General features: G+C 65.2%; 3 protein-coding genes across 5 annotated transcripts; 1 reads left to right on the forward strand and 2 right to left on the reverse strand.

The window, feature by feature from the left end:
- The first annotated feature begins 2,282 nt into the window (after nucleotides 1-2,282).
- EDF1 (endothelial differentiation related factor 1) lies at nucleotides 2,283-6,081 on the forward strand. Of its 3 annotated transcripts, none has more exons than XM_059828682.1 (5): nucleotides 2,283-2,370; nucleotides 2,713-2,764; nucleotides 4,014-4,174; nucleotides 4,808-4,901; nucleotides 5,510-6,081. In XM_059828682.1, the coding sequence occupies exons 1-5, from the start codon at nucleotides 2,293-2,295 to the stop codon at nucleotides 5,569-5,571; spliced, it is 447 nt and encodes a 148-aa protein (XP_059684665.1). In that variant the 5' UTR covers nucleotides 2,283-2,292; the 3' UTR covers nucleotides 5,572-6,081. The 3 variants fall into 3 exon arrangements, with proteins under 3 accessions (XP_059684665.1, XP_059684666.1, XP_059684667.1); XM_059828683.1 differs by having other exon boundaries at nucleotides 4,014-4,120; XM_059828684.1 differs by having other exon boundaries at nucleotides 4,014-4,111.
- A 1,515-nt stretch (nucleotides 6,082-7,596) lies between these two features.
- On the reverse strand, nucleotides 7,597-18,292 carry MAMDC4 (MAM domain containing 4). Its single transcript, XM_059829023.1, is given in 29 exon segments — nucleotides 7,597-7,644; nucleotides 8,226-8,401; nucleotides 8,522-8,636; nucleotides 8,730-8,857; nucleotides 9,136-9,270; nucleotides 9,588-9,734; nucleotides 10,023-10,113; nucleotides 10,231-10,352; nucleotides 10,464-10,601; nucleotides 11,081-11,297; nucleotides 11,380-11,510; nucleotides 11,625-11,759; nucleotides 11,995-12,111; nucleotides 12,399-12,504; nucleotides 12,608-12,738; nucleotides 13,094-13,225; nucleotides 13,440-13,547; nucleotides 13,714-13,863; nucleotides 14,320-14,404; nucleotides 15,089-15,247; nucleotides 15,549-15,643; nucleotides 15,843-15,989; nucleotides 16,227-16,355; nucleotides 16,606-16,690; nucleotides 16,816-16,961; nucleotides 17,201-17,341; nucleotides 17,544-17,717; nucleotides 18,084-18,222; nucleotides 18,224-18,292. Coding segments are annotated over 29 exon segments (3,696 nt in total).
- Nucleotides 18,293-23,107: 4,815 nt separating this feature from the next.
- On the reverse strand, nucleotides 23,108-24,333 carry PHPT1 (phosphohistidine phosphatase 1). Its single transcript, XM_059828933.1, has 3 exons — nucleotides 24,183-24,333; nucleotides 23,755-23,879; nucleotides 23,108-23,234 (listed from the first exon to the last, which is right to left on the reverse strand). Exons 1-3 carry the CDS (start codon nucleotides 24,331-24,333, stop codon nucleotides 23,142-23,144), a joined length of 369 nt encoding a protein of 122 aa, XP_059684916.1. The 3' UTR covers nucleotides 23,108-23,141.
- Between the last annotated feature and the right edge of the window lie 1,181 nt (nucleotides 24,334-25,514).

Consider the following 25,514-nt stretch of genomic DNA (forward strand, 5'->3'; position numbering starts at 1 on the left):
CAGGCGGGGTCGGCTTTCAGACAAAAAAAGCGCAAAATGACGCGGGGGGAACCGCAGCCGCTCGCCACGAGGCGCTGAGGTCAGCGCGAGGGGCTTTCCGCAGGGGAACTCGCTCGGCGCAAGGCCTCGACGGCAGGTTGTGTCGCTCGAGGTCCCCAGGCCGCGTGTCCCCCCGGCTCAGCCCATGCGCCGGGGGCTGCCGGCGCTCTCCCGGTGCCCTCCCTGCGCTCGTGACGAGGCGGTGCGGGGGCCTGGGGGCTTTACCGCTGCCCGCGCCGGCGGGGCAGGGACGGTCTTGTTCTCACCGCGCGGGGAATTCACCCGGCGTTGGGTGGGGAAATCCTCCCCAGTCAGAACCGGGTGCAACCGGTTCAGGGCTACCCCCGACAGAGTGGCCAAGGCGTCTCTCCCGGTAGCCCCCGGCTGCGAGGACAGTGCCGGAGCGGAGCAGCTCGCAACAGGGAAGGCAGTCAGGGCAGCTCGCCGTGGCCCGAGGCTGCACCGCAGGCCCAGCTGGTTGTGGGTGAGCTCAGGGAGGCACCGAGTCCTTCAGCGGGGCCGCATGCCGCTCGGGCGCCCATCAAGGCAAGTTGCTCCCCGCAGGGCCGGCACCGGAGATTGCGGGGACTCCCGTGAGGGCCAAGGTGCATCCCTGTGCGTGTGGCAGCACCGGGAAGGGCCCGATGCAGCACACCGGGACAGGCAACGCCTCCCTCGTGCCGCTGCACGTCCCTTTTCCCGGCATGGCAGCACCCGTCTGGGAGGGTGATTACAGAAACCTGGACGCTGCTGCAGTTCTCGGCTGGCCGGTGTCGTTCAGGGGAGAAATCCCCCTTCTCCGCCTCCGGAACGAACCCTGACCCCGGCAGCAGCACCGAAGGCAGGGCATGCTGTTTCCAAAGAGACAGCAACCGCCGGGGTGGCCCCGAATGAAGCTGCCGTCGCACAGCCGGAGGAACGCATCTGGCGACACGGAGCGACGCGCCTCCTTAACGTTCCCCGTGTGTGTCCCCACGCCGCTCTCTCCCGGGCCTCCCGGGCAGGCGGGGCCGACCGCGTGGCGGGCACAGACACCACGGACCGACTGGGCGGAGGGAAAACCCCCACGCTCTCGGGGCGCCCCGTTTGCGAGCGAGGCCCGGCTCACCCACGCCCCAGCCGCTCCCGCTGCCCACGGCTCGGAGGGGGGCCTACAAAGACACCGCCGAGGGTTTCCGACCCCGCTCCCCTCACTTCCGAAACGACGGCAGCGAGAGGTTCGGGTTTTCCTGCCCCGAGTTCCTGCGGAACTTCCCGGGCGGTTCAGACGCGGGGCTGAGGCACCGCGCTGTCCCCCCGCCGAACGGGCGGGGACGCTGCCGCCCTGCGGAGGCAGAGCGGGCCTCTCCCCCGCGGCCTTACGCAGGCGTCCCGCCATGCGGGCGCAACCCGGCGCCGCCTTCCGCCGAGCGGCCGAAGCGCCGTGCCCGGCACCGGAGCGGCCGCTCCCCCGGGGGCCGGGGCTGGCCGGGGAGCGGGGCTCCTTCCGCTCCGCCTGGGCGGAGGCCCGCGGGGAGCCCCCGGCCCCAGGGCCCCTCCGGCGGCAGGAAGGACCTGCCAGAGAACACCCGCCTTCTCCACACGCGGCGAGAGGAAGTCCGCCCCCCCGCCCTGCGCCGAGGCACGGGGCGGCCAGGAGGCCAGGAAGGCCCCACGCCGCCCTCCCCCGCCGGCTGCCGCCCGGGCGGCTCCTCAGCACCCCGCCACGGCCGGGAACGGATGCGACCAGCGGAGGCCGCGGGGATCGGGCCGGGCGAGTGGAGGTAGCCGCCACGGCGCATGCCCAGCTCTGCCCAGCCGAGCGCGGCCATTGGTCAGCGGTTCTGACAGCGCCGTGGACGAAGCCAATCCCTTCTGGGCAAGGGGTTATTGGCAGTGAGAGCAGCCTCTGAACGGGCGCAGGCGCGTGCCCGCCCGCCTCCAGCCCGGCGTGTACAGTAGCCAATCGGATAGCGAGTAGGCTGATTGCTAGGTTTCTGTGCCGGTTACGAGCAACAGCGTCACAGCCGGCTCGCTATTGTGCCGGAGGCCCTTGAGGAGCCCGAGGCCCCGCCCACTGCCATCCCGCCTCTCCCCGCTAATGAGAGGCCGCCTTCCCTGAAGGGCGTGCGCGTCGCCCTATCAGCGGGCGCGGCGGCCGACCCCGCCTCCCAGGGGGCGGGCGCTGGGCTGTGCCCCCGCAGCGGCGGGCGCGGCCCCGGGCAGTGGCGCGCGGCGGCGGGTGGGGACGGTGCTGTTGCCGTTGCCGTTGCCATGGCGGAGAGCGACTGGGACACGGTCACGGTGCTGCGCAAGAAGGGCCCTAGCGCGGCCCAGGCCAAGTCCAAGCAGGTCAGTGGGTGACTGACGGCGACGAGCGGCGCAGCGGCTGGGGCCTGGCGCGGCCGAGGCCCGGGCGAGCTCAGCGGCCGAGGCCCGGGCGAGCTCAGCGGCCGAGGCCCGGGCGAGCTCAGCGGCCGAGGCCCGGGCGAGCTCAGCGGCCGAGGCCCGGGCGAGCTCAGCGGCCGAGGCCCGGGCGAGCTCTGCGGCCGAGGCCCGGGCGAGCTCAGCGGCCGAGGCCCGGGCGAGCTCTGCGGCCGAGGCCCGGGCGAACCTGCAGCCAGGCCCCGGCGGGTGCTGACGGGGCGACTCTGACTAGCGGAGCGCTCACGTCGGCCCCTTTACTTTCCACAGGCGATCCTGGCGGCCCAGCGGCGCGGAGAGGACGTGGAGACCTCCAAGAAGTGTGGGTATCCCGCAGCTTGGCTCCCCAGTCAGCCTGCGTCGGTGCGGGGGGGGGGTAGGCCCAGGGAGGCCGACCCGGTGGGCGCCGTTCCCCGGCAGCGGTGCGGTGCGTGGGCCCCCCAGCCCCGCGTCGGGCCTGCCCCAGCGAGTCGCCCTTGGAGGCGGTTGCCTCGAAGAGGGTAGGCAGCACCCCGCGGCTGAGGCAAAGGCTGTCCTAGCTGGGGCTGCATGGAGCTGAGAGGCGCCGGGCACCCCGGGGAGGGTGGGCAGCAGCCCCCGGGGATGTGGGGAGCGCTCCCCTATAGCCAGCTTCAGGTTGCTGGTTGCCCAGAGCTGATCTCTGGCCAGCACCTGGTGCCAGAGCGACCGTAAATAAAAACGTCAACAAGAACCTTAGTGTTCCTGAGGCTGTGCAGCGCTCGCAAGGGCCTTCATGATCCCAAAGCTTCAACTCCCAAGTTTTGCAGCCCGTTGCTCTTGTTGGTAACATATGTGCGAGGTTTTCAACGGCTGCTTATCTGCCTGGGGCGTTGCTCTTTAAAAGTTCCCCGGCTCCTGTCCGATGCAGCTTCTCTCACGTAAGGACGAGCTTATGATTGTTGGAAGTAAGGAAAGAGATGATCCTTGAACGAGGCTTAGTCAGCTTTTGTCAAGAGGCCGATCGTCACAGACTAACGTGAGAGAAAGGATTCAAACTATGACTTGAGTACTGCAACTAACATGAGACTAAACAGTAAACAGCATGAGTTTGAAGCTGAGACTTTCAGCAAAGCCCAGCAGAGTTAGAGTTTACTCATAAAAGGCATCAGAAAACAGATTAAAAGCCACTTATTCACGCTGCTTCATACCCAAGCAAGCAAGGTGCAAGTTCAAATATTAACAGGCACCCCCCCACACCCGCCGCTGTAGCACAAATGTGTGTGTCTGAAGTGAAGTTTGAATCTTAAATCCCCGAGCGAGAGCAAGATGTTGCCTATCTGGAGTGAAGTTCAGATGTAAAGGAAGGAGAGGGGAGGGCTCTGCACGGCTGTGTTTAGACATCAGTGTTAATGGGATTAAGCCAACACGTTCGCGGACCTGCTGCGGGCAGGATCGGGTTGAGATGGGTGCTGACACTGGCACGTTGATGTCTTGAAAGCTGCCTGGGATCTTGCGCAGCTGAGCAAAAGCGCTCCGAGACTTTTTGGCGCAGCTCTCAGCCTCGTTCTGTTTGTCCTGGGTTTTTCTGCTGTTGTTGCTTTGAATGACAGGGGCAGCAGGCCAAAACAAACAACACTTTATTACAAAGAACACGGCCAAGCTCGACCGAGAAACAGAAGAGCTGCACCACGACCGAGTTCCGCTGGAGGTGGGCAAAGTGATCCAGCAGGGCCGACAGAGCAAGGGCATGACACAGAAGGACTTGGCCACGGTGAGTATTGCCTGGGGCCCGCTGGCCTCTGCTCCTGCTCCCCTGAGGCGGGTTGAGGCACCTCGAGGCGAAGGTGGATGCTTTTCCTGTCCCCTCGCGGGCAGCTGCGGCGGGATGGTGTCAGGAGCAGCAGGTTTGGTGAAGGCGACTTCTCTGAAGGCTGATCTCCAGGCAGTGTTAGTTATCTAGGAAACCTTGTAGGGCCTTGTCTGCGCAGCCCTCGAATGCCTGCCTGGAGAGGGAGCGTTGCTGCGGCTGGTGAGCTGGTAGGAGGCTTTTCTCCCGCCCTCCTCCCATCAACTCGGCACCGACGTGAGGCTTTTTGTACCATCTGGGCCTGACGCGGCGTTCAGAAGCTCGCTGCTGTCTTAAGGAACAGCAACGCGTAGTGTTACTGCTCCTCCTGGGAGGCCGAGGGAGGTAGAAGCCTGTCCAGGATGGGCATCGCCATCGCTGCGACGCTCCCATAGCGTAGGGAGGCAACCGTGGTGACGGAATGAGCCTGGAAGTAGCACTTTGTCTTCCGATCCTGGCATAATTAGAGGCTGTTAGGTATCTGTGTGAGTACTGGGGGGGTCAGTGCTGAGTGTTTGCGTGTGGGGCCGGTGTTTGAGACACCTCCTCTCTTTGTAGAAAATCAATGAAAAACCGCAAGTTATTGCTGACTACGAATCGGGAAGAGCGATCCCCAATAACCAGGTTATGGGCAAGATCGAAAGAGCCATTGGTAAGTTCAGGAAGGAGATTTCAGAAATAACAACGTTTTCAGTGCCGAGGAGGGATGTTTTGGTTTATGTTACTTTATGTTACATTACGTTATGTTTTCCACCTCGGGATCAGCGGCTGGCTGTAGGTTGTTGTGGGTGCGGTGTCATTAAGCCGTGTTTCGATAAAACCTGGATCCGCTGACTGAAACCAGAGCTCGGAGCTCTCGTTCTACTTTCTTCTTCATCTTCGTGCTTGGGGCCATGCCCTGGGGACCGCCCCTGGATGCTTCCCCCCCTCCCCAAATCAGTGAGATGCCACGACCCGCGAGGGCCTGAGTATACTTGGGAAAGTATCTTGCAGCCACTAGTGTTGATGTTACTCTCCTCGGCCAGTTCAGGTACCGTTTTCAGGAAGGTAGTCGGGGCACAAGCAAGAAGTGGAGCTTAGTCTGAAACTGGCCTGGTGCCCCTAGAAACTAAAGTAGGATTCTCCCCGACGCTGGTTCCCCTGCCCTCTCTTGGGGATGTCCTCTTCCTTACAGCAAAAGTCGGAGGCAGTAAAGTTATTGGGTGAACCATCTAGTGCTGATGGCAGCTCATGGTGGTCATCTCCTTTGTCTTATTCCAGGCCTTAAACTGCGTGGGAAGGATATTGGAAAACCGCTGGAAACCGGCCCCAAAGGGAAATGACAACAAAGCCTCGAAATCAGTTTGTTCAGACTGATCTCGTCTGGCTGGTTCTCCTTAACCACCAGAATCTCTCTTCGTATTGCCAAGCTGAACAAGAGGGTTTCAGACTTGCTTTGGGGGGGAAATCTGCCGAATCTGTACCTGCTGTAAAAAGGCAACCTTAAAGAAGCGATTTTCCTGATTTTGTTTTTCCTTCCTCCTTTCCAGAGATTGAGGAACTAAACCCAAAATAATGCCGCATCTGATTTGCTAGAAAACATCTGCGTCTTGGTGTTTAGAAACAGCTGATGTTAAGACGCTTGGGGTGGTCTGAAATGTGATCATTTAATTGGAACAATTTGGGGGAGGGGTGGGATATATTATATATAAATAATTTGGGAGAGTTGGGGGTTGATTGGTGTCTGCATTTGAAATGATGACTCAGTCACTGCATCACAATGACATTTTTGTTTGTTCCTTCCAGCCTGTTTTAAAGAGATCTATAATAAAGTTTGATACCCTTTAGTTGCACGGGGTAGTTGCTGCGTGTTTACCAGCTGGTAGTAAATTTTTGTGGTTGGGCGTGACTGGAGCTGCAGCACCCTCTTCCTTCTGGAAGCGTAATTAGTGGGACTACCTGGAGCATCTGGGGTAGTGGCCAGGGCTGGCACAGCCTTCCTGGCTGCTCTGCTCCTTTCCCTGTCGCTGAGGACTGCAGCTTTGGCTTGCAGCCCAGAGATGAAATCGATACTGTGGTTTTATCTTGTGCGGAGGTGAGTGGAGTCTCTGTGGAGTTCTACAGAGCAAGACAGATGCGGAGACACTCAGTCGGGCATTTCTGTGAAGCCAGAGCCTTCCTTATCTCTCGCCTCCGCCCTTACCCAGCTCGCTTTTACCCAGCACAGCTTTGCTTGGGGGCTGGTTCGTGCAGGGCACTGCCAGGACAGTGTTGTGGTGGAGCTGTAGGGATGGTGCTCAACGTGACTGTGGCATATCCTAAGCGGGGCAGAGCTGAAGGGAGAGTTTTCTGTGGCAGGGCGGGAGGAGAAACAGGCTTTGGTCACAAACCGGGGAAGCAGAACGCCCCGATCCCCTCCGGACGAGCTTGGGGGGTTTGAGGAGGGCAGGATCCCTGATGGGTGGCTCACCTGCACAGAGGCTGAACCGGTCTGTCTGCTATTGTACTTGGGTGGCTGCTTTGGCCACGGGCTGCTTAGGGGTTGCACAGTATTAAATTAAGTTTCAAAAGCAGGGGGGGAAGAGTCCAGAAGGGTCCTGGGCTTAGGGTGGCCTTGGGCACAGGTGTGGGTGCCCTGGCCCTGAGCCCAGCTGCACCTTGGGAACGCTTTTCTTTTCCCAGTGACGTTTAAATGCAAATTATCAAGAGCCCTTGAAAGGCACGTGGGCAGTCCTGCGGTAGGTGGGCACCCGTACAGCGGGGTCAGGGCTGCGCTGTGCCCTCGGGTGTGCTGTGTGGTGCCCCCCGGCTCTGCTCCGCTCCCTGCCCTCCCTCCCAGCCACCTCTCCAACCCCCCAAGCCGCCCCCTCCAAAACCAGCAGAAGCACTGGGCTTCCTCCCCGTAGTGGCTCTGCGCTGGGAGCTCTCGCGCTTAATCCTGGATGTGGGAAGGCGCTCGTACCCCATGCAGCACCCACTGATCTGCCCAGTCCTGGGGGGGCCAGGACTGCGCACTTTGCCCCCTTCTACAGCCAGGACCCTGCCCAGACGAGGGTGGCAGTTGCAAGAAACTCCTGCTGACGGCAGCTGTCAAAGCATGGGCACGTCACCACATCTCGGTGCAGAAAGTTCATGTTACAAAAGACAGCAATGCTTTTCCTGTGTGTTTGGAGGTAGTGGAGGCAGCGTCGCGCCCCTCTGTGGGGCTGGCACCCTGGGGTGAGCACCCGCGCAGCTCCCCGCTGCCCGATGTTGGATGCCGAGAGCTGGAGGCAGCTGCCGGAGTGTAAGGTCTTGCTGGAGGGATGCTCTGCCCTGCATACACCTCGCAGGCGTGAGTAGGCAATTACTGCTGCTGGCTTGTTATTTCAATCCTCATCCCCCTCTTTTGGCACCGGAGATATAATGACCTTGTCCTGTAAAGAAGGGTGAATGGGAATTGGTTACAGTAAGCGTAGGCTGTGTCTAATTTGAAATACAAGGACTTCTTCAAGGCTGCAGAGGGAAGAACCTGCGTGCCAGCCCACCATGACCCCAGCAGAGGAACCAGACCCCCCAGCATGCCTGGGGGGGCTCCATGTCCTCTTTTGGGGTCAGTCCTGGGGCCGGTGGCTCTGCTGGGGTCTACGTGGCACCAAACCCGTTGAAGGAAACTGTAACTTAAGCCTCCTCTCACTGTTTTAAGTTGCTGGCTTGAAGAGGATGAGCATTGTTTGCATGACCCGCTCTCTGCAGGGCTCTGGGCAGGAGGATCGCAGCCTCAGCTCTTTCTGGAGCAACTGCCTGATGGCAGCAGCAGCATTTTTTAGGTCAGTCCTGCAGCTCGAGGTCACTGGTTTGCCAGCAATCAGATAAGAAGTAGAGCCCTTTGCACCTTCCTGACATGTTGGCAGAGTGCGGGCTCAGGGAAGCCTGCTGGGATTTGCTGAGCTTTTAGGAAAATGCTGTTTTGGTGCGGTTGGGGGTAAGTGGGAGAGCCCTTCACCCCTGTCCTTACATCTCGAAAAGTGATGTTATCGAAGCCCTGGGGAGCACTGCTCTCCGCTGGTGTCCCGCTTGCCAGCCCTTGCCGCTTCAGCCAGTACCGGCCTCCAGCAGCCACCAGCGCCAGGACGATGATGGCCAGGAGAAGAATGAGCACCACCTCTGCCACAAAGCTGCCAAAGGATTTCTCTGCAGGGAGAGGAGATGCTGCCAGGCTTGACCCATCGCCCAGGAGAGCTGGCTCTAGCCTCAGTGCAGCACCCCAAGCGGCACCGGGCTGATCTTTCACAGCCAGAACCTTCCCCGCACCTTCCACTGGCACCTCTGGGCTGGAATGGCAGCCCCCCCCGGTGCTGTACACAATGTCGTCCAGGGCCACCGTCCCCTGCATCGGCCACCTCCACGTGGTGATCTCAAAGATGATCTGTGGGGAAAGATGCGATGTGAGGGGTGATGCATGGAGAGGGCACCCCACAGCCCCGGAGGGCACCCTGCACCCCAGGGTGGCCCTGCTCACCTGGAACTCGCTAGGGCTCTGCACGGGCACCATGCTGCCCCTCCAACCCCGGCTCCGGTGCCCCGCCACGCTCCACACCGTGCGCTGCCCCACTGTGCTGTGCAGCATCACCCGCAGCTCCCCGCTGGCTGCAACGTGGAGGGGGACAGGCGCCCCAGCATCAATGGCTGCCCGAAGCCCCCCCGAGAGCCACTGGGTCCTCCTGGGTGTGCCATCCTCCCCTGAGATGGCAGCACCCAGTGGGAATGGGCCATCCCCACCACCCAGCTGGAGCTGAACCAGAGTGTCCGTGGTCCCGTGGGTGGGGAGGGGGTTTGCAGCCCCTGACCAAGCCCCCCGCTCCCATTGTGGGCTCCTGATGCCCTCCCCAGGGCCAGCACCTCCTCCCGGCCCCTGCAGTGCTTACAGAGGTGCTCCGGGATGTCCATGTGGTACCAGAACTGCAGGCAGGAGTCGGCAGCAGCAGGCAGGTGCTGGCTTTCCAGCCGAGCAGTGGTGCCCCCCGAGCCCAGAACACTGGTGTCGAAGTGCACATAGTGACCTGGACAGGTAGGGACAGAGCAAAGGTTGTCCCCCCCATCCTGCAGCCCACCCCATGCGTCCTGCTCCCCCCCACACCCCCCCGCAAATGCCCAGAGCAATGGCTGGAGAATTGCATCCCCCCTCCCAGCCTCAATCCTCACTGCTTTTGGGACTGAGCAGTCCCTCTCGGGTGAGGAAGGGATGGGGATGCTGTGGAGCCAGGCCCCTGGGACGCACTGGGAGGGGGGACATTCATGGGTGAACCCATCCATTCTCAGCTCCTCTTCCTCCCTCCAGCCACGCCAGGGTGCCCTGGGAGGGATGGGTGTCTCCTACCATCCCTTGTGCCCAGCGTGTGATCCTGCTCGGGGCCGGGGTACTTGGTAAGGGCGACCCCACTTTTCCAGCCCCAGGCAAAGCTGTGCAGGCGAGGGTCCAAGGGGCTGTTCCAGCCGCACGTGTCCCACTCGAAGTCACAGGACGCTGGGAGGAAAGCGGGGAGGGCTGTGATGCACCCAGCACTGCAGGCACCCACTGCCCTGTGCTGCCTGGTGGGCGATGGGGCATCCGATGGAAGGCAGCCCCCAGCCCCCTCCCCACCACCCCCAGCTTTGGTCCAGGTCAAGCTCAGAGCAGGAGCAGGGTGCCTGGCAGCCATGGCAGAGCTGTAATGGACGGGACAGACTGTCCCCATCCCCACAGCCGCATGCTGCCATGGGGTGCCCCATCCCGCTGGCCGGTCCATGGTGCCCCCACAGCGTGGGCTCTCACCTGGCTCAGGGCAGGCTCCGTCTGACAAGTGCAGGTCGTCCAGCGCGATGTACCCATGGTCGCCTCCAGCTCCCACCGCCTCGAATATCACCTGCCCGAGGGATAGGCAGGGTGGCATGCTGAGGTTGGCAGCCGCCATGCAGCCCTTGTCACCCCCAGCCTGTCCCCCTCCCCACTGTGAGGTCCCCGGCACCCTGTCCCATCTCACCTGCCAGTCCCCGTCCGGCTGGACAGTGACTTGGCCACGGTGCCAGGCATTCCCCTCCATGGTGCTCACGCCCATCACCTTCCTCTGCACCCCGTTCTGCTCCACGAAGACACCGAGGGAGCCTGCCCAGGGCACCCACCATGGGGGGGAGCGGTTCAGGGCTGTGCTGTGCCTGACCCCCACCCATCCAGAGGTGTCCCCGGGGGGGCCTCGTGGTGGGTCAGAGTACTCACCTGGGGTCCCTGCGCTCAGCTGGTACCAGAACGCCAGACACTGGGCAGGGGTGGAGGGCTGGTAGGGCTGGGAGGTGAGGGTAGCCGTGCGCCCCGCAGGCAGGGAGCCCCTGCCTGTGCTCACCACCATGTAATGGCCTAGGGAAGAGAAGCCCCTGCACCGTGACCCCTGCCCAGTCCTACTCCGGGGGGGGGCACCAGCGTATCCAGCTGGGGCTGGGAGTCCCCCCCTACATTGGGAATCCCCCCCAGGTTGGGGAGCCCTGGGGCTGGGAAAGTCCAGGTTTGGGGAGCCCCAGGGTTGGGGAGCCCCATACAGTAGTGCCCTCTGCATATCCTGAGCAGAGCAGGCAGGGAGGGTGGGCAGGACACTCCGTGCAGGCAGGGAGGGCACGCAGGACACTCAGAACAGGCAGGGCAGGCAGGACACAGAAAGGCAGGGTAGGGAAGGCAGGCAGGACACAGGGCAGGTAGGCAGGGCAAGCATGGGGGATAGGCAGGGCATTCAGGGCAGGCAGGGCATTCAGGGCAGGCAGGCAGGGCAGGGCAGGCAGGCAGGACGTGCAGGGCAGGCAGCAGGGCTCCCCCAGAGCCCCAGGAAGCCGTGGACCCGGTACCTGCGGCGGTGCCGGTGGTGTGGTCGGCCAGAGGGCCGGTGGTGGTGCCGGTGCCGTTGCTCTGCCGCAGCCAGATGTGCTGCCCGCTGGCTGCCAGCCCGCAGGCATCTGCCTCGAAGGAGCAGGAGAGCTCAGCCCCGCAGGGCCCCGCCGTCAGCGCCAGGTCGTCCAACGCCACGTCCCCCAGGAACCCATCCCGCACGGCCTCAAAGGCCACCTGCCACCCACACAGCCATGTCAGATGGTCCCGAGCCCCACCGGCACTTGGTGGCACAGGGCGGGGGACACCCAGCCCTCACCCGGTACTGCTGCCGGCCTGTGGCAGGCAGCGTCGCCCATCCCCGGTGCCAGATGCTGCCGTGGGTCCCCCGCCGGGTCCACAGCACTGTGTCCTCTGCTCCCTCCAACCGTAGCTTGAGGTTCAGGGTGCCTGGGTGAAGGGGAGTGTTGGGCAGCTGTCCTGTGCCCCTTGGGGACCCCGCTGTCCCCAGGGGAGCGGAGCCCAGCTGGGGCATCCCCAGGAGGATGCCACGGGGCTGCATACCGATCTGCGGGCCGGCCAAGCGGTACCAGAAGGAGAGGCAGCGCGGGGCGGTGGCGGGCTCCTGGCGGTAGGTGACGAGCTGTGCCCGCTGCCCGTGGCTCCACGGCGCAGAGGGATCCGCGGCCAAGAAGTAGCCTGAGTGTTGGGGACAGCCAGGGTGGAGGGGACATGGACATGAGTGTCCTGAGCTGCGCCTGCATCACCAGGACCCTGGTCCTGGATCTGGGTCCCCCCAGGCTGCCCCGGCCAAGCTTGCCTCTCGGGCATGGGGCTGCTTGGAGTGTGCAGGGCACGTCCTGGCCCTGAGGACAGGAGGCTGTGGGGTCCCCCGGGCTGCCTGGAGGCCGTGGGAGGGGAGCCAGCCCCTTACCTGAGCCAGTGGTGTGGTCGGAGCCCTGCCCCTGCCCTGTGCTGCGGACCCATTTGAAGTCACTGGACTGGTCCTGGTACCAGCCGCACATGCCTCTCTCGAAGTTGCAGGATAGCTCTGGCCAGAGAGAGGCGACCATGGTGAGGGAGTGGGGATAAGGCACCCCAAAAGCAAACAGGTCCCCAAAATGTCCTTTTCCCTCTGCTCCCCCACCCCACTCCCTGAGTTCACCCCATGCAGATGCCCCAGAGCAGGATGTGTGCTCGGCCCTGGCCCCAGGGCTTCTGCACCGTGGTCCTGTCCCTGGGCTGGGGACAGGGTGACAGTCACCAGGCAGCCCCCATGGGAGCAGCATCCATCTCTGCCCACAGCCACCCTCCCTGCCCACATGCCCCCAGCTGTACCCGCGGCCCCCGGTGGCACCACGTCGGGGTGGCACTGCACGAACGTCACATTGTCGACAGCGGCGCTCGCCGAGTCCTGCAGATCCACCAGCCCCAGCAGTTCGACCTGGGGGCAGCACGGCGGTGGCGGTGAGACCCGGGGTGCCTGGCAGGGCCAGCACTGCCCCACCAGTAGCAGACCAGGCTGGTCCCTGTGCCCCTGTGCGCACCTGGAAGGGCCGTCTCCTCTCCCCCAGTGGGATGTGGACATGTCCCCCAGCTATGCCATTGTGCCCCTGCGTGTGCCAGGCCAGGTGGGTGGTCCCAGTGGTGTGATCCGTGATGCTGACGGCGAGGAAGCCTGGGCACAAAAGCTGGTGCAGCGGCTGCGGGCACCGGCGGGCACCGGCAGCCCCCGGCCGCATCCTAGGAGCCCCCCCCGGGGCCCCAGCACCCACCCAGCCCATGGCCACAGGGGGCAGGGATGGGGACAGGGACACCCCGGCTCCAGGATGGTGTGATGGGGCAGAGCGGGGCTGGGAGAGGCAGCAAAGGCAGGCAGGCATGGAGGGCTCTGCCCTGTGCCAGGCTGGGGCAGGGAGCGGGCAGGGCATCCTGGGGCTGGGCAGGGGGGCAGGGAGCAGGCAGGTACCCCAGGGGTGAGCTGGGGGGGGCAGGGAATAGGCAGCCCACCCTGGGGCCGGGCAGGGGGTTACCTTGGGGGCCGCTGTGGATGCGGTAGCTCATCTCCATGGCGCAGGCGGGGCCGGAGGGGCCCAGCAGAGGCGTGCGTGCCTTTGCAGGAGCCACCAGTTGTCCTTCTCCTGCCTGGAGGGCCAGGAAAGCCCCTGGGCACGGAAACACCCTGGAAGGTCAGGGCAGGGGCCCCACATCCCTGGCAGCACCCCCAGCCCAGCACCCTGCTCAGGCATCACCCCCACGCTTCCCACGGTGGCACCCACCCACCCTTGGCCAGGTGGGAGCAGGGGGTCCCTGAACCCCGGGAGCCCCCGCGGTGCTGGGGACTGAAGAGCATTGTCTCGGCGGTGAGAACGGCCTCACCTGTGAGGACGGTGTCGGCAGGCTCGGTGGCCTTCTGCACGCCCCAGCGCAGCCGCCCCACGCTGACGTCGTGCCAGCCCCCAGCCCCTGCCTCGAAGGTGGTCGCTCCTGCAAAAGCCCAGGCTCAGCCCCGCTGGGCCACCACGCTTCCTGGGGGCTGTGCGGGCACCCGCATCCCCTGGCCGTGCCAGCCCAGGGGTGCTTGGGTCACCCTGCCCTGGTCCCCTCCACCACGTGGCTACCGGGCAGCCGGCTGCCCACACGTGGCTCTCACCACAGCGCTTCTCATCGGAGCCATCGGCACATGTCTCGGCAAAGTCGCAGGCCAGCTCCTCGCTGATGCAGCCCCCGCTGTCGCAGGCCACCTCCTTGGCCGCACAGGGGCCGGCACCCGCCCGGCTCGGCAGTGTGGTCGAAGGCTTGTCTGATGGTGAAACAGCCCGGGAGGGAGAGCAGTGGGGAGAGGGCCCGGCAGCATCACCCCTTCAAGCCACAGCCCCTCCAGACGTCCCCGTCCCTGACCACCTCCCCGGCTCTTCATGTTCCCCAGTCCCATCCTGCCCCTGCCCTGCCTGCAGCCACCAGGCGAAGGGGACCAAGGGAGTGGGTGAGAGCTGCCTGTGTGACGTGGCTTGGGCAGGTTTTGGGGCAGAGGGGTGGGGGGTGTCACAGTGTCACAGCCGCAGGACGAGGACACCAGGCAACCTGGGCTGCGGGCCCCAGGGCAAGTGCTTGCCGCGCTGTGCCCAGGAGAGTCACCGTGATGAGCAGAGGGACGGGCAGACCCTGCGGTCAGTCCTTTAGGGATGGTGCCATGGGCACAAGACACCTGGGAACCACTGGCCATGCTGGGGTGGGGGGCGGCCACCCTCCGGCTCACCCTGCTCCCGAATGCAGCCCGGAGACAGGATCAGGTCATCGATGGCCACGGTCCCTGCACCGCTGGCCACCCCCTCGATCAGCACCTGCGAGGAAGCACCACGCCGACAACGTCACCGTGGGGTCTTGCACAGTATGGAGGGGCTGGGCAACGGTGCTGGGCACGGGGGGACACCGGGGAGCTGCGCAACAGGGGAACCCAGCTCCTGTGATCGGCCGACACGTGCTTCCCCCGGGAAGGGGCTCGGTGGGAGCAGGGGCAATGCTGCGGCTGGAAGGGGTGCACAGGGTGGGCTGGCACGGCCACGGTGGGCTTGGGGCGATGGTGCTGCCCCTGCACACAGCCACAGCCTGCCCGTGGGTGCTGTCTGGGTGCCCTCAGGGTGCTGTGTGGGTGCCCTCAGGGTGCCCTCCAGGGCCAGCTGGGAGGGGATCTGGTTGTGTGGGTGGCCATGGGGGACAGCAGAGAGGACAGTGGGAAGGCATGGGGTGGCATGGGGTGACATGGGGTGGCATGGGATGGATGAAGACACATACACTCCCCTCCCCTTTCCGGTGGTGTGGTCCCTGGGGTGGGGGGGCTGGTAGGGGGTTTGGAGGCGTGGACACAGGGACACGAGGGTGGCACATGCCAAGACCAGGAGGCTCAGCTTTGGTGTCCGGTTTCCAGTTCAACCCCTACCCCTGGTCCCATGGGTGCGTACTGGGGGTGGCCCTGTGCCCCTAGCCCCGCAGGCAGCCCAGCTTGCCCCGGCATGGCGCCAGCCCACCTTGAAGCTCCCCGTCACGTTGAAGTCCACTCTCTCCCGGACCCAGCAGCTGCCCAGGTCCCCCATCCTCTCCCTCACCAGGTGCTTGGTGGAGTTGGTCACATAGGAGATGCTGAGGGTGCTGGTGGCTGAGCCATGGAGGTGGCAGTACAGCACGAGCTGGGGATGGGGAGGGTGTGAGTGAGCTCCGAAGCCCCAGGGCAGGGGCATGCAGCCCCCCGCACCCCACAGCATGGCTGCTGCCCCACGGGATGCTCACAAAGGTGGGCCTGGGGGAGCTCAGAGCTCCCAGCGGGCACTGGAGATGCCACCAAGCTACCCCCAAAAACCCACTGCCCATCCCCAGCAAAGGGCCAACTGCAGCCCCAGCCCCACGTGGGGGTCCCCACAGCTGCGGACCCCGTCCTCTGCCACTGCCGGACCACCCGGGCTGTGACGTGGATTCCCGGCTGTGACTCACAGAGCAGGAGTTGGTGGCCTGGAAAGTGGGACTGCTGAGCCGTGCCGTGCCGCCTGCCCCTGCGGCTGATGCGCTGCCCACGTGGAGGAAAAAACCTGTGGCAGACGCCGGGAAGGGGCTGAGTGGTGCTGGGCTGGGAGTGCGGGTGCAAGACGCTGTTTTCCCGATACAGCCTCAAGCCGAACCAAGGCACATGTTACCCCAAGGGCTGGAGGGCACATCTGCCCCAGGGCCAGTGATGCCCCAGGGACCTACAGTGGGGCTCCCCTGGGGTGCCGGTGCCCGGTTACGTACCCGCCCTGCTGTTATTGCTGTGGTCCCGGGTGGGGATGCCATATGCGGTCCCCAGGTTCAGGCTCGTGTTCCTCTCCCACGCTGGCTGCCCGACCTCCGCCTCCCAGCTGCAGAGACCTTGCTCAAAGGAGCAGAGGGTGAAGGACTCTGTGGAGAGGGAGGGAGACCAGAGTGACCCAGGGAGGTCCCTGTGGTGGGCTAACCCCTCCACCAAACCCTCGGGGTGATTTTACCCCTCCAGCTGCACAGCCATGGGGCACAGCTGGGGTGAACACTGCCAGCCCCATGACCTGGCTTTGCCCTGCCAGGGCAGACCCTCAGCCCATCCGTGCAGTCGGGGGGGCCGGTGGGCAGGACCCCCTCCCCAGGGCCAGGGATGCTCACTGCACCGCATTGCGTCCTCGTCTGAGCCGTCCCCGCAGTCGTCGGTGCCGTCACAGAAGCGGTGCTGTGCCAGGCGGGAGCCCCGGCGGCAGCAGCTCTCCTCTGCCCCACAGACCTGTTGCCCGGACTCTGGGGCAGTGGGACACGCCGTCAGCACATGGCTGGGCCCGCAGGGACCCTGGCATGTGCTGGGCTCTCCCCACATCCTTCCCTGGGTGACTCGAGGGTCAGGCTTTCGCTACCCGCCCCATGCCCTGGCCAGGGCAAGGTGCCCCCAAGACACATTGGGCAGCGGGAGAGCTTCCCCGGGGTGCAAAGCCCAAACCAATTTCCCCAGGGACCCAGGCTCACGTCTCATCCCGGCAGACGTGGGACGCACCCTGCAAGCCACAGTTGCTGAAGACGATGTCGTCAAGCGCCAGCTCTGCCCCGCACGCAGGCGGTTGTGTCAGAGAGAAGATCAGCTGCCAACGAGAGGACAGGAGTGGCATGAGCTGCACAGGCATCCCCGGCTCCCGGTGCATCACCCGGCTCCCCTGGCCCCAGCTCGTGAGGACAGTGCCCGGGTGCCAACACAACGCTGTCTCACCTGGAACTGCTCCGCAATCCGGCCCGGGTAGGCGACCAGCTGGTGCCAGCCCTCGTCTCCGTGCTCAGGGCTCTGCCACAGCCCCACCACCTCATCCCTGTATGCCATGGCCAGGCGCAGCACCGGCCGCTCTGTCTGGTTGAGCCCTGCGGGGAGCCCCAAAACGTGGCCCTTGGCACCGGGCATCCCTGGGTACCTGCGAGGACGAACCGAGCCCTGCCAGCTCTACATGCGGAGCATGAAAGAGGCGAGCGGGATGGCAAGGACCCATCTTGAGGTGCCAGTGGCTCTGTCCCTGCCACGGGGGCAGATGGCCCCATCTCTTCGCACTGCCCCCCATCGTCGCTTCCCTGTGCCCGGCACCCCGACACCCACCCACGCCCACCGTGGGTGTCCTCACCGCTTCCCGAGAGGTGGTACCAGGCCCTGATCTCGCACGTGGCGGCTGCTTCCCGCATCACTGGCGACCTGAGCCATGCTGTGGCCATGGCCTTTGCCGGGGGGGACACGGTCACCATGAACCACCCTGGGGAGGGCAGAGAGCAAAGCGGGGACTGCAGCCCCGTGGGATGGCACCGGAGCTGCGGCCAGCACCGCTGCTGCTCCTCCATGGGTCTGCTCTGTCCCCTGCACCCTACAAGGATGGGTGTCCTGGCACCCCAGCTTCAGGGCACCCATAGCCCAGAGGTGCAGTGCTGGGGTGCCCAGAGCCCACAGCTCCCGCTTACCCAGGTCGGTGCCCATGGTGTGGTCTGAGTGGGGCCCTGTGCCCCACGCGGCCAGGCTGGCCCGGCCCCACACCCATCTGTAAGCTGAGGTGCTCACGTCCTGCCAGCCGCAGTCGCCTTCCTCAAAATCACAGGTGAAGGGGGTGCCCAGCGCAGCCGAGCCCCGCAGATACCCTGAGGGTGGGCAGACAGGGTGTCAGGGCAGGGCTGGGTCCAGCTGGGGACCTGCACCCACCCCGGGGTCCTGCACCCACCCCAGGGTCCTGCACCCACCCAGGCGACCTGTGTCCAGCCCGGGGACCTATGCCCACCTCAGAGACCTGTGCCTACCTGGGAGACCTTCACCCACGACGGGGTCCTGCACCCACCCTTGGCACCATCACCCACCCCAGGGATCTGCAGCCATCCCAGGGACGAGCACCCACCCCAAGGACCTGCACCCGTGGTGCCCCCCGCTCCATCGCCTGCTTTCGCCCCAAGAGCTGGGCCCTGGGGGCAGGGCTGGGGGGGTCGGAGGATTGCGGGGGGGCAGGCACCCACCACACTGGTTCTCATCAGAGCAGTCGCTGCAGTCGCAGACGAAGTTGCAGAGCCGCTCGGCTGCGCTGCTGCAGCTGTTGACAACCGTGGACCCCCCGGGGAGGACGGTCCCAGCTACAGGAGAGACAACAGGGCTGAAAAACCCATGAGGAGCCGGGCACGGTGCCCGGGGCAGGTGGCAGAGGGCCCACATGGCCTGCAGGTGACATTTGCCTGGGCTCCCTGGTTTGGGACCCTGCTGGGGGGAGTGCTGAGCTCTCAGTGGCATCGCCCCTTGGACGGGGTGCCCCGCCACCGCCCCGGCCACCCTCACTTCCCACATCTCCACCTTTGCCATCTCCCACCGCCAGCCCTGCTCCCGCAAACCCTTGGGGTGCCAGCGCCTGCCAGGGCTGGGTCACTGACCCTCCAGCTGCTATATCATACCCCTGCTCCGGGACTCACCCCCTGTTTTGGGGAAAACAGGAAAATTTGGTCATTTTCCTCCCCGTGCTGAGCAAAGCCATTGGCAATACCCAGCCCAACACCGAATGCTCCGGCACTTGCTTGTCCTGCGCAATCCCGGTCCGCAATTGCCAGCGGAGCCCAGAAGAGGCTGGGCTGTATCTGCCCCGGCCCCCCCAGGGACTGCGCAGCCCCCTCCAGAGCTGGGGGAAGTAGCGATCCCCATGGGACCCTCCACCAGGGAGGCACAGAGCGGAGCAGCCGGTGCCACGGCCCCTTCCCTCCCCGCACCACGACCCCCGTGTCAGCGGAGAGCTCACCCAGCAGCAGCAGCAGCAGGAGGGCGAGCACCGCCTGCCCGGCCATCTCGGCCTCTGGGCCACGGTGAGGGTAAAATGGAGCCGGGAGAGGCACAGGACCGACGGAGAAGGCCACGCCACGAGCCCAGGGCTGGAATCTGCTCCCCAGGACCTGCCCTGCATTGGACTTCAGCCCCGCCGTTATCGGCTTCCCAGCCCCGGCAGCGGGGTTTATGGCGAGGCAGTTTGCCGGGCTGGGACAGGTCACCCACGGTCCTGCTGCCCGGCACCGCCACCACCATTGCAGGCAGCAAGCTGGCAGCTGCGTGTCCCCAGGAGATATTCAGCTGCTTTTCCCCACTGAACCCCTCTTCTTCGGCTCCGCTTTTCCAACTGGGACAAGATGCTGGTTGCTGCTCTGACTGGGACGGGGCCAGCTCACACAGTCCGGTGGCACTGGGAGGGAAGCTGTGCTGGGGAGCCGTGGAAATGGGGTGCAAGGAGTGACCCCCAAGTCAGGAAAGGTATAAACAGGTCATGATGCACCCAGGCAATGGTGAGCCGCAGCAGGCAGGAATCCTTAGGACTGGGAGGGTTTAGCCATAAAAATGTCAGGGCTTTGAACGCAGAACAAAACTCCGGACGTCTGGAGACTTGGGACAGGCAGGGAGAGGAGGCAGGGACAGGCAGGAGGACACGCAGAAGGAGCAGCCTGTCCCAGCACCCAGCTGAGCTGGCTTTGCCAAAAGCTGGGGCTCCAGCCCAGCCCAGCCCCAGGGACCCGTTGGGGCAGTCCCCAGGGACACGCTGATGGCAGGCAGGAGGGGGATCTCAGCCTGCCCCGTCCGGGCAGAGCAGCCTGGCAGCCCTGCGCTCGCGCTGCCACGCACGGTCTGTGCGGCAGCCACTTTGGGAGGGTGCCCAGGCCAGCGCAGAGCCCGGCAGGCTGCCTGCAGCGCTCCTTCCACAGGCTCACGGCTGCCTCTCCCCAGCCTGTACCCTCTTCCCCAGCCCCAGGAGGCAGCCCCTGGCCTTGGGGACCCAGAGGTGCCACCAGCGGGAGCCAGCCCTCACTCCCACGGGCACGGCTCCATCTGGCAGGAGCATCTCAGCACCCAGCTCCTGACTGCCACAGAGTGAAGGGGCACAGCTCTAGGGCCACAACCGGGGGGAGAACAACCCTGGCAGAGCCCCAGGAAGGGCTGTTCAGCATGGAAGGAGCGTGGCTCAGCAGGCAGAGCCCCCCCCCAGCACCACCAGAGATGCCTGGTGATGGCAACCACTGCCCCTGCCTCAGTTTCCCCACCTGGGCAGGGGAAGCTGCTGCCAGGGCCCGTGGGGGCTGGCACTGCCCCAGGGGAGCCCTCCTGCCTCCGCTGCCGGCAGCCCCTGTGCCTGGAGAGGGGCCCCCATTGCTGAAGGCTGAGCGCAGAGGTTTCTCCCCTCCTAGCCGATGGCCTTGGACAGCAGATTGCAGCGTGATTGCATCAGGCGCAGTAAAACGCGGGGTTCGGCTCCTTCCCCCAGCGTGAGCCGGGGCAGGCAGAGGCCAGCAACCCTGCGCCCTCCCAGCCTGGGCACCCTGGGGCTGGCAGTGCCTGCGGGCAGGAGTCCTGCCCTTCCCGTGCTGCCTGCAAACCTGGCAGGCACCAAGCTGACCACGAGCCAGCGCCGCGGCCTCCAGCAAAGCAGCCACCAACCTCCCGGGTGCCATCGGCAGAGCAGCTCCAGCAGGTCTGACCCCTCTCCTCTGCACTGGGGAGACACAGGGGGATGCTGGGCCCCCAGCGCGAGAGATGTGGGCATACTGGAGCAGATCCAGCTAGGAGCTGTGACAGTGATAAAGGGACTGGGATTTCCCCGAGGAGAGGCCGAGAGAGCTGGAGCTGCTGGAGAAGAGAAGGCGCAGGGGGATGTCACCCATGTGTATAAAGACCTGACGGGAGGGAGCAGAGGGAAGGAGCCAGCCTCTTCCGAGCAGCGAGTGCCCCATGAAGGGACAAGAGACAAGAACAAAGCAAGAACATGAAACACCACCGGGCTGGTTTTGGCTGGGGTAGAGTTAATTTTCTTCATGGCAGCTAGCATGGGGCTATGTTTTGGATTTGTGCTGGAAACAGTGTTGATACACAGGGATGTTTTAGTTACTGCTGAGCAGTGCTTACACAGAGTCAAGGCCTTTTCTGCTTCTCACACCGCCCCGCCAGCGAGGAGGTTGGGGGTGCACAAGAAGTTGGGAGGGGACACAGCCGCGACAGCTGACCCCAACTGACCAAAGGGATATTCCATACCATATGATGTCATGCTCAGCATATAAAGCTGGGGGAAGAAGAAGGAAGGGAGGGACATTCGGAGAGATGGTGTTTGTTTTCCCAAGTAACTGTTACGCGTGATGGAGCCCTGCTTTCCTGGGGATGGCTGAACACCTGCCTGCCGATGGGAAGTGGTGAATGAATTCCTTGTTTTGCTTTGCTTGCCTGCGCGGCTTTTGCTTTACCTATTAAACTGTCTTTATCTCAACCCATGAGTTTTCTCACTTTTACTCTTCCGATTCTCTCCCCCATCCCACCTGGGGGGAGTGAGTGAGCGGCTGTGTGGTGCTTAATTGCCGGCTGGGACTAAACCACGACAATCACTTAAGAAAAACCTTATTTTCCTGTGAGGGTTGTCAAAACCAGAGCAGGTTGCTTAGGCTGCTGTGGGGTCTCCATGCATGGAGACACCCAAAACAGCCTGAGCAACCTGCTGAGCTACCCTGCTAGACCACCTCCAAGGTGCCTCCAAGCCCTGCGATTCGGTGACTCAAAGGGCAGCTGTGCTCCTCCATGTCACCAACGCAAGGCACTCAGCCCCGCCCCCGCCCGGGGTTTGACACTTAACAGCCACTAGCGCCAGGGAATTAGACCCCACGCGTGCATGACCGTTGGGTGACATTCACCCCGGCACGGGGGAGATGGTCAACGCCTTGCAGAAGGTAAAGTCTAGGCACAGCAGAGCTATTTTTCTAGAGGCTCAGTGCAATCTCATGCGTGTTCAGGGTACCTGGGCTTAGCCTCCGGTTTTCTTCCCCCTCCACCAGCTTGCAAGACCGGAGGTGGCTTTAGGTACCATCCTCAGCAGGAGACACAGCTCCAGCCCCGAGCCACCAGCCGGGCAGCTGCACCCGCAGCCTGGCCCGTGAAGCTCATCCCCATCCACCACGATCTGCCTTTTGAGCTTGGGGCAGGACACCAGGCACAGGGGCTGAGCTTTAGCGGGTCATGCCAACCCTGCACTGCTTCAGGCACAGAGGAACCATCTCCTGCCTAGGTAGCCTGCATCCCTGACAGCAAGAGGGGAAGGCAGGGACACAGCAGCAGGCAAAGCGGCCAGGCAGGAGCCGGGAGCACAGAGGATCGCAGCCCAACAGGGAAAACAGGTCTGGGACCAGGGGAAGTGAGGTTCCTCCAGCCCCAACCTCATAGGGGACGGCGATCGAGCAATCCACCTGGCTAACCTGACCTGCACGTCTCCCTCGGGCTCTCAAGCCACTGAAGGCTCCAGCAGCTTTTCCCAGTCTCCCCATACTGCTCCTCACTGGAAGCGCAAGCGGAGAGTCTCCCTGGGAAATACCGCGGGGCAGGAGCCAGGCCTGGCTGTCCAGAGGGCTGAAGTCAAGGAGGATGCTCTGCCTCAAGGTATGACCGCCTGCCAGCGTGGGAACGGGCATGTTCTTCCAAACCACGCTCCCGGGCAGCTTGGCTCACCCCCAGCCGGGGATGAGGATGGTCCTTCCCACGGGACCACCCTGCCCTTCCCACCGCCAGGCGTGGGGACCCATCGCTTTCTCCTCACCTGCCTCAGCCCTTCCCAAAGCAAATCCCGACGCACCTTCTGCTGTCCCCACTCCAGATCCTGCCAGCTCTGGGGTCAGGCCCCCCACCAGGGGCTGGAAAACCAGGGGGGGGTCATTTCCACCCTAAGGGGGTACAACCCAGACCCGGGGGAGCCATGAATGCGTGACCACGCAAGCAGCTGCGCTCCCCAACATGTTTAATTCTCACATACACGCGTGGGACAAACCCACTGGGGAGGCCGCGGCAGAGTGCCCACCGGCTTCACTGAGGCTTTGCCACGCTGTGCCGGGGAGGTGGGGAGCACCCATGGTCCGTGGGAAGTCTGGTGACGGTGGAGAACGGGTGAGTTCAACACAAGGAAAAACCAGGAGAGGCCAGAGCGCTGCTGAGCACAGGGAGCCTGCTGCCACCACCCCGACGCCGGATCCGGCTGCACCAGCTCCAGGCTGGTGCCGATGCTGCTGCCCAGCCAGAGTGAGTCAGTAGCCTTCGTCCGCCCAGGTGATCTCGTAGTCTGGATACTCGGCTTTTAGCTTCTCCGTAGTCACAGAGTGGTCCGCTCGCCCAAAGCCCTGGCACAGGAGACAGGGTCCCGAAGTAGAGCCGAGGTGGTCATCACCCACAGGGGAACTCAGCAAACCCCTGGGGCAGCTCACCACAACCAGAGGCTCTGGCAGCAGCCCCGGCAGCGGCAGATGCCACCGAGCCCACGTCCACGCAAGACCGATTGGCTCCAATCCCTCCGCGGCAGCGGCTCAGACCGCGGGCAGCTCAGCCTGGCTTTGGCTGCCAGACAGCAACAGCACCCAGGCAGGGAGACGGTGCCACCCTGGAGCTGGGAAAACCGGCACTGGTATCACCGATACCCTCCTCAGGGGATGCAGAGGGACACCAAGGGGACACGGGCACCCCCAGGTCTGCCCTGGCAGCACGGCCGCCCTCCGGCTCGGCCCTTCCGCTCCCGAGGGGACGCGGTGCCGGTTTTCCCACGAGCAGCAGGACCGGCACGGGCACTTGTGCCGCTGTCAGGAGGGAGAAGCCGCACCCACGGGTGGGGGTCCCCCCCCGCCGCACCCCCGGTGCTTCGCTTACCACCGAGTACCCGTAGACGTGGATCTTCCTCTCCGCCGGGCTGTGGGAGAGGCGGCCGCCCCCCAGGCACTCGCAGCCCAGGCCCAGCTGCGCCAGCTCCTGCGCCGTCCGCTCGTAGAGATCGGCTGCGGGGAGAGGGAGCCGTGGGGCGGGGGGGGCACGGGGACCCACCGGCTGAGCCACCGCCCACGGTCGGGCCCTCCCGGGGCAGCCCCTCGCCGGCTCCCGGGCCCGGCCCTGGAGGGGGCCGCGGCGTGGGGCAGCCTCAGCCGCTCCCCCCGGTATCCTCAGGCCCACAGGTGGGCCCCCCAGCGCAGCCCCCCCGGGGATCCCGACCCCCCAAGACACCCCCGGGGACCCCCCCGCCGCGTGTCGGGGCAGGCCCCTCCCGAGCCCGGCCGGCGGAGCCGGTGCCCCGCGCCCCTCACCGTGGTACTCGGCCCAGCCGTGGCCTCGCACGACGTCCTTCCCGGGCCCGCCGGCCGCGCGCACGCGCACCAGCACGTACTTGAAGACGCCGCCGCCGTCGATCTCCACGTCCGCCACCCGCGACAGCGCCTCCGCCGCCTCCGCCGCCATCGCGCCCGCTCCGCCGCCGCGCCACGCCCCTTCCGCCCCAACGGCCAACCAGCGCCCGCGGGGGCCCGGCCCCGCCCCCGCGGCCCCGCCCCCAGCCGGGGGGGCGGAGCCGTGCCCGGAGCGGGGCGTCCCCGTCCCGGGCTCCTCTCCCCCGGCCTCGCACCGGCGCCCGCCGACGGTGGAAGCGGCGGCGGGGAGAGGGGCCGTGCTGGGGAGCTGGGCCGCGGTCACCCTGCCCGCAGGCAGCGCGCAGGCGGGGCGGCCAGTGCTGCGTCAGCCCGGGGCCGGGCAGGGCCGTGAGGCAGCCCCGGGAGAGCAGGGGGGTGGCGGAGAGCTGTGGTGGTGGAGCCGGTGCTGCCGTTGCCCCCCGCTCTGCCCCCCCCCCCCCCGCCCCTTCCCTGGCACCCCCGCGGGCAGCCCCAAAGCCAGGGCCCTGCCGTGGTCACCCGCCGCAGGCAGCACCCCTCCCCGCCGGCCCGGAGGGTGCCCCCGCCGCGCACAGCACCCACCCCCCACCCCCCCCCCCCGCGGATCCTTCACCCCGAGCCCGGGGAGATGGGGCTGGGCTCCCCAGCAGCACCACGGCCACCCACCACCCTCCCCGGCACCCCTGGGCCAGGCCTCCCTCCCCACCCAGCACCCCCCCCAGCCCCTGCCCCACGTGCAGGGACCCTACCCTGTACCCAGAGACCTTACGGGGTCCCGGGGGGCACCCATGGGTGCCTTACAGCCACCCTTACAGGGTCCCCGCCGCACCTAAAGATCACACAGTAACGTGCCCAGGACACAGAGACGCTGTAGAACAGAGACCTTGTGCAGCCCCGCTCCCACCCGCCAACCGTATAGGGCCACTGCTGCAGACCCTATAGCGCTGCCCGCAGCACCCATGGGCTTGGTACAGCCTCAGCGCTGCTGCAGTGCTCCACGGGACCCCAACTGCTGGGGGGCACGGCCCGGGAGGGCTGGGCAGGGCCCCGGGCCCAGGCAGGGTGCGTGGGCAGGCGTGGGGGGCTCTGGGTGTGCAAGCAGCCGGGCCGTCTGGGGGGCAGTGGCCGGGGGGTGGGTGCTTGGGGGGCCCCTACCCTGGCCAAGCACAGCTCACCCTGAGAGGGCTCTGCGGGGTCTTGCCAGGGCGCTGGCTGGGACCTGTGCCCCGCGGCACACCTCGACCCGTGCTCCCG

This window comes from Gavia stellata, chromosome 24, assembly GCF_030936135.1.
Source record: "Gavia stellata isolate bGavSte3 chromosome 24, bGavSte3.hap2, whole genome shotgun sequence".
Taxonomy (NCBI): Eukaryota; Metazoa; Chordata; class Aves; order Gaviiformes; family Gaviidae; genus Gavia; species Gavia stellata.

Excerpts from the sequence above, each read along its gene's own strand:
- PHPT1 (XM_059828933.1), bottom strand. The coding sequence starts at position 24,333 with ATGGCGGCGGAGGCGGCGGAGGCGCTGTCGCGGGTGGCGGACGTGGAG. Across the intron at positions 23,880-24,182 it reads CGGCTGGGCCGAGTACCACG|CCGATCTCTACGAGCGGACG; the intron begins GTGAGGGGCGCG and ends CTCTCCCCGCAG. Across the intron at positions 23,235-23,754 it reads ACGTCTACGGGTACTCGGTG|GGCTTTGGGCGAGCGGACCA; the intron begins GTAAGCGAAGCA and ends CTCCTGTGCCAG.
- EDF1 (XM_059828682.1), top strand. The coding sequence starts at position 2,293 with ATGGCGGAGAGCGACTGGGACACGGTCACGGTGCTGCGCAAGAAGGGC. Across the intron at positions 4,175-4,807 it reads CACAGAAGGACTTGGCCACG|AAAATCAATGAAAAACCGCA; the intron begins GTGAGTATTGCC and ends CTCTCTTTGTAG. Across the intron at positions 4,902-5,509 it reads CAAGATCGAAAGAGCCATTG|GCCTTAAACTGCGTGGGAAG; the intron begins GTAAGTTCAGGA and ends GTCTTATTCCAG.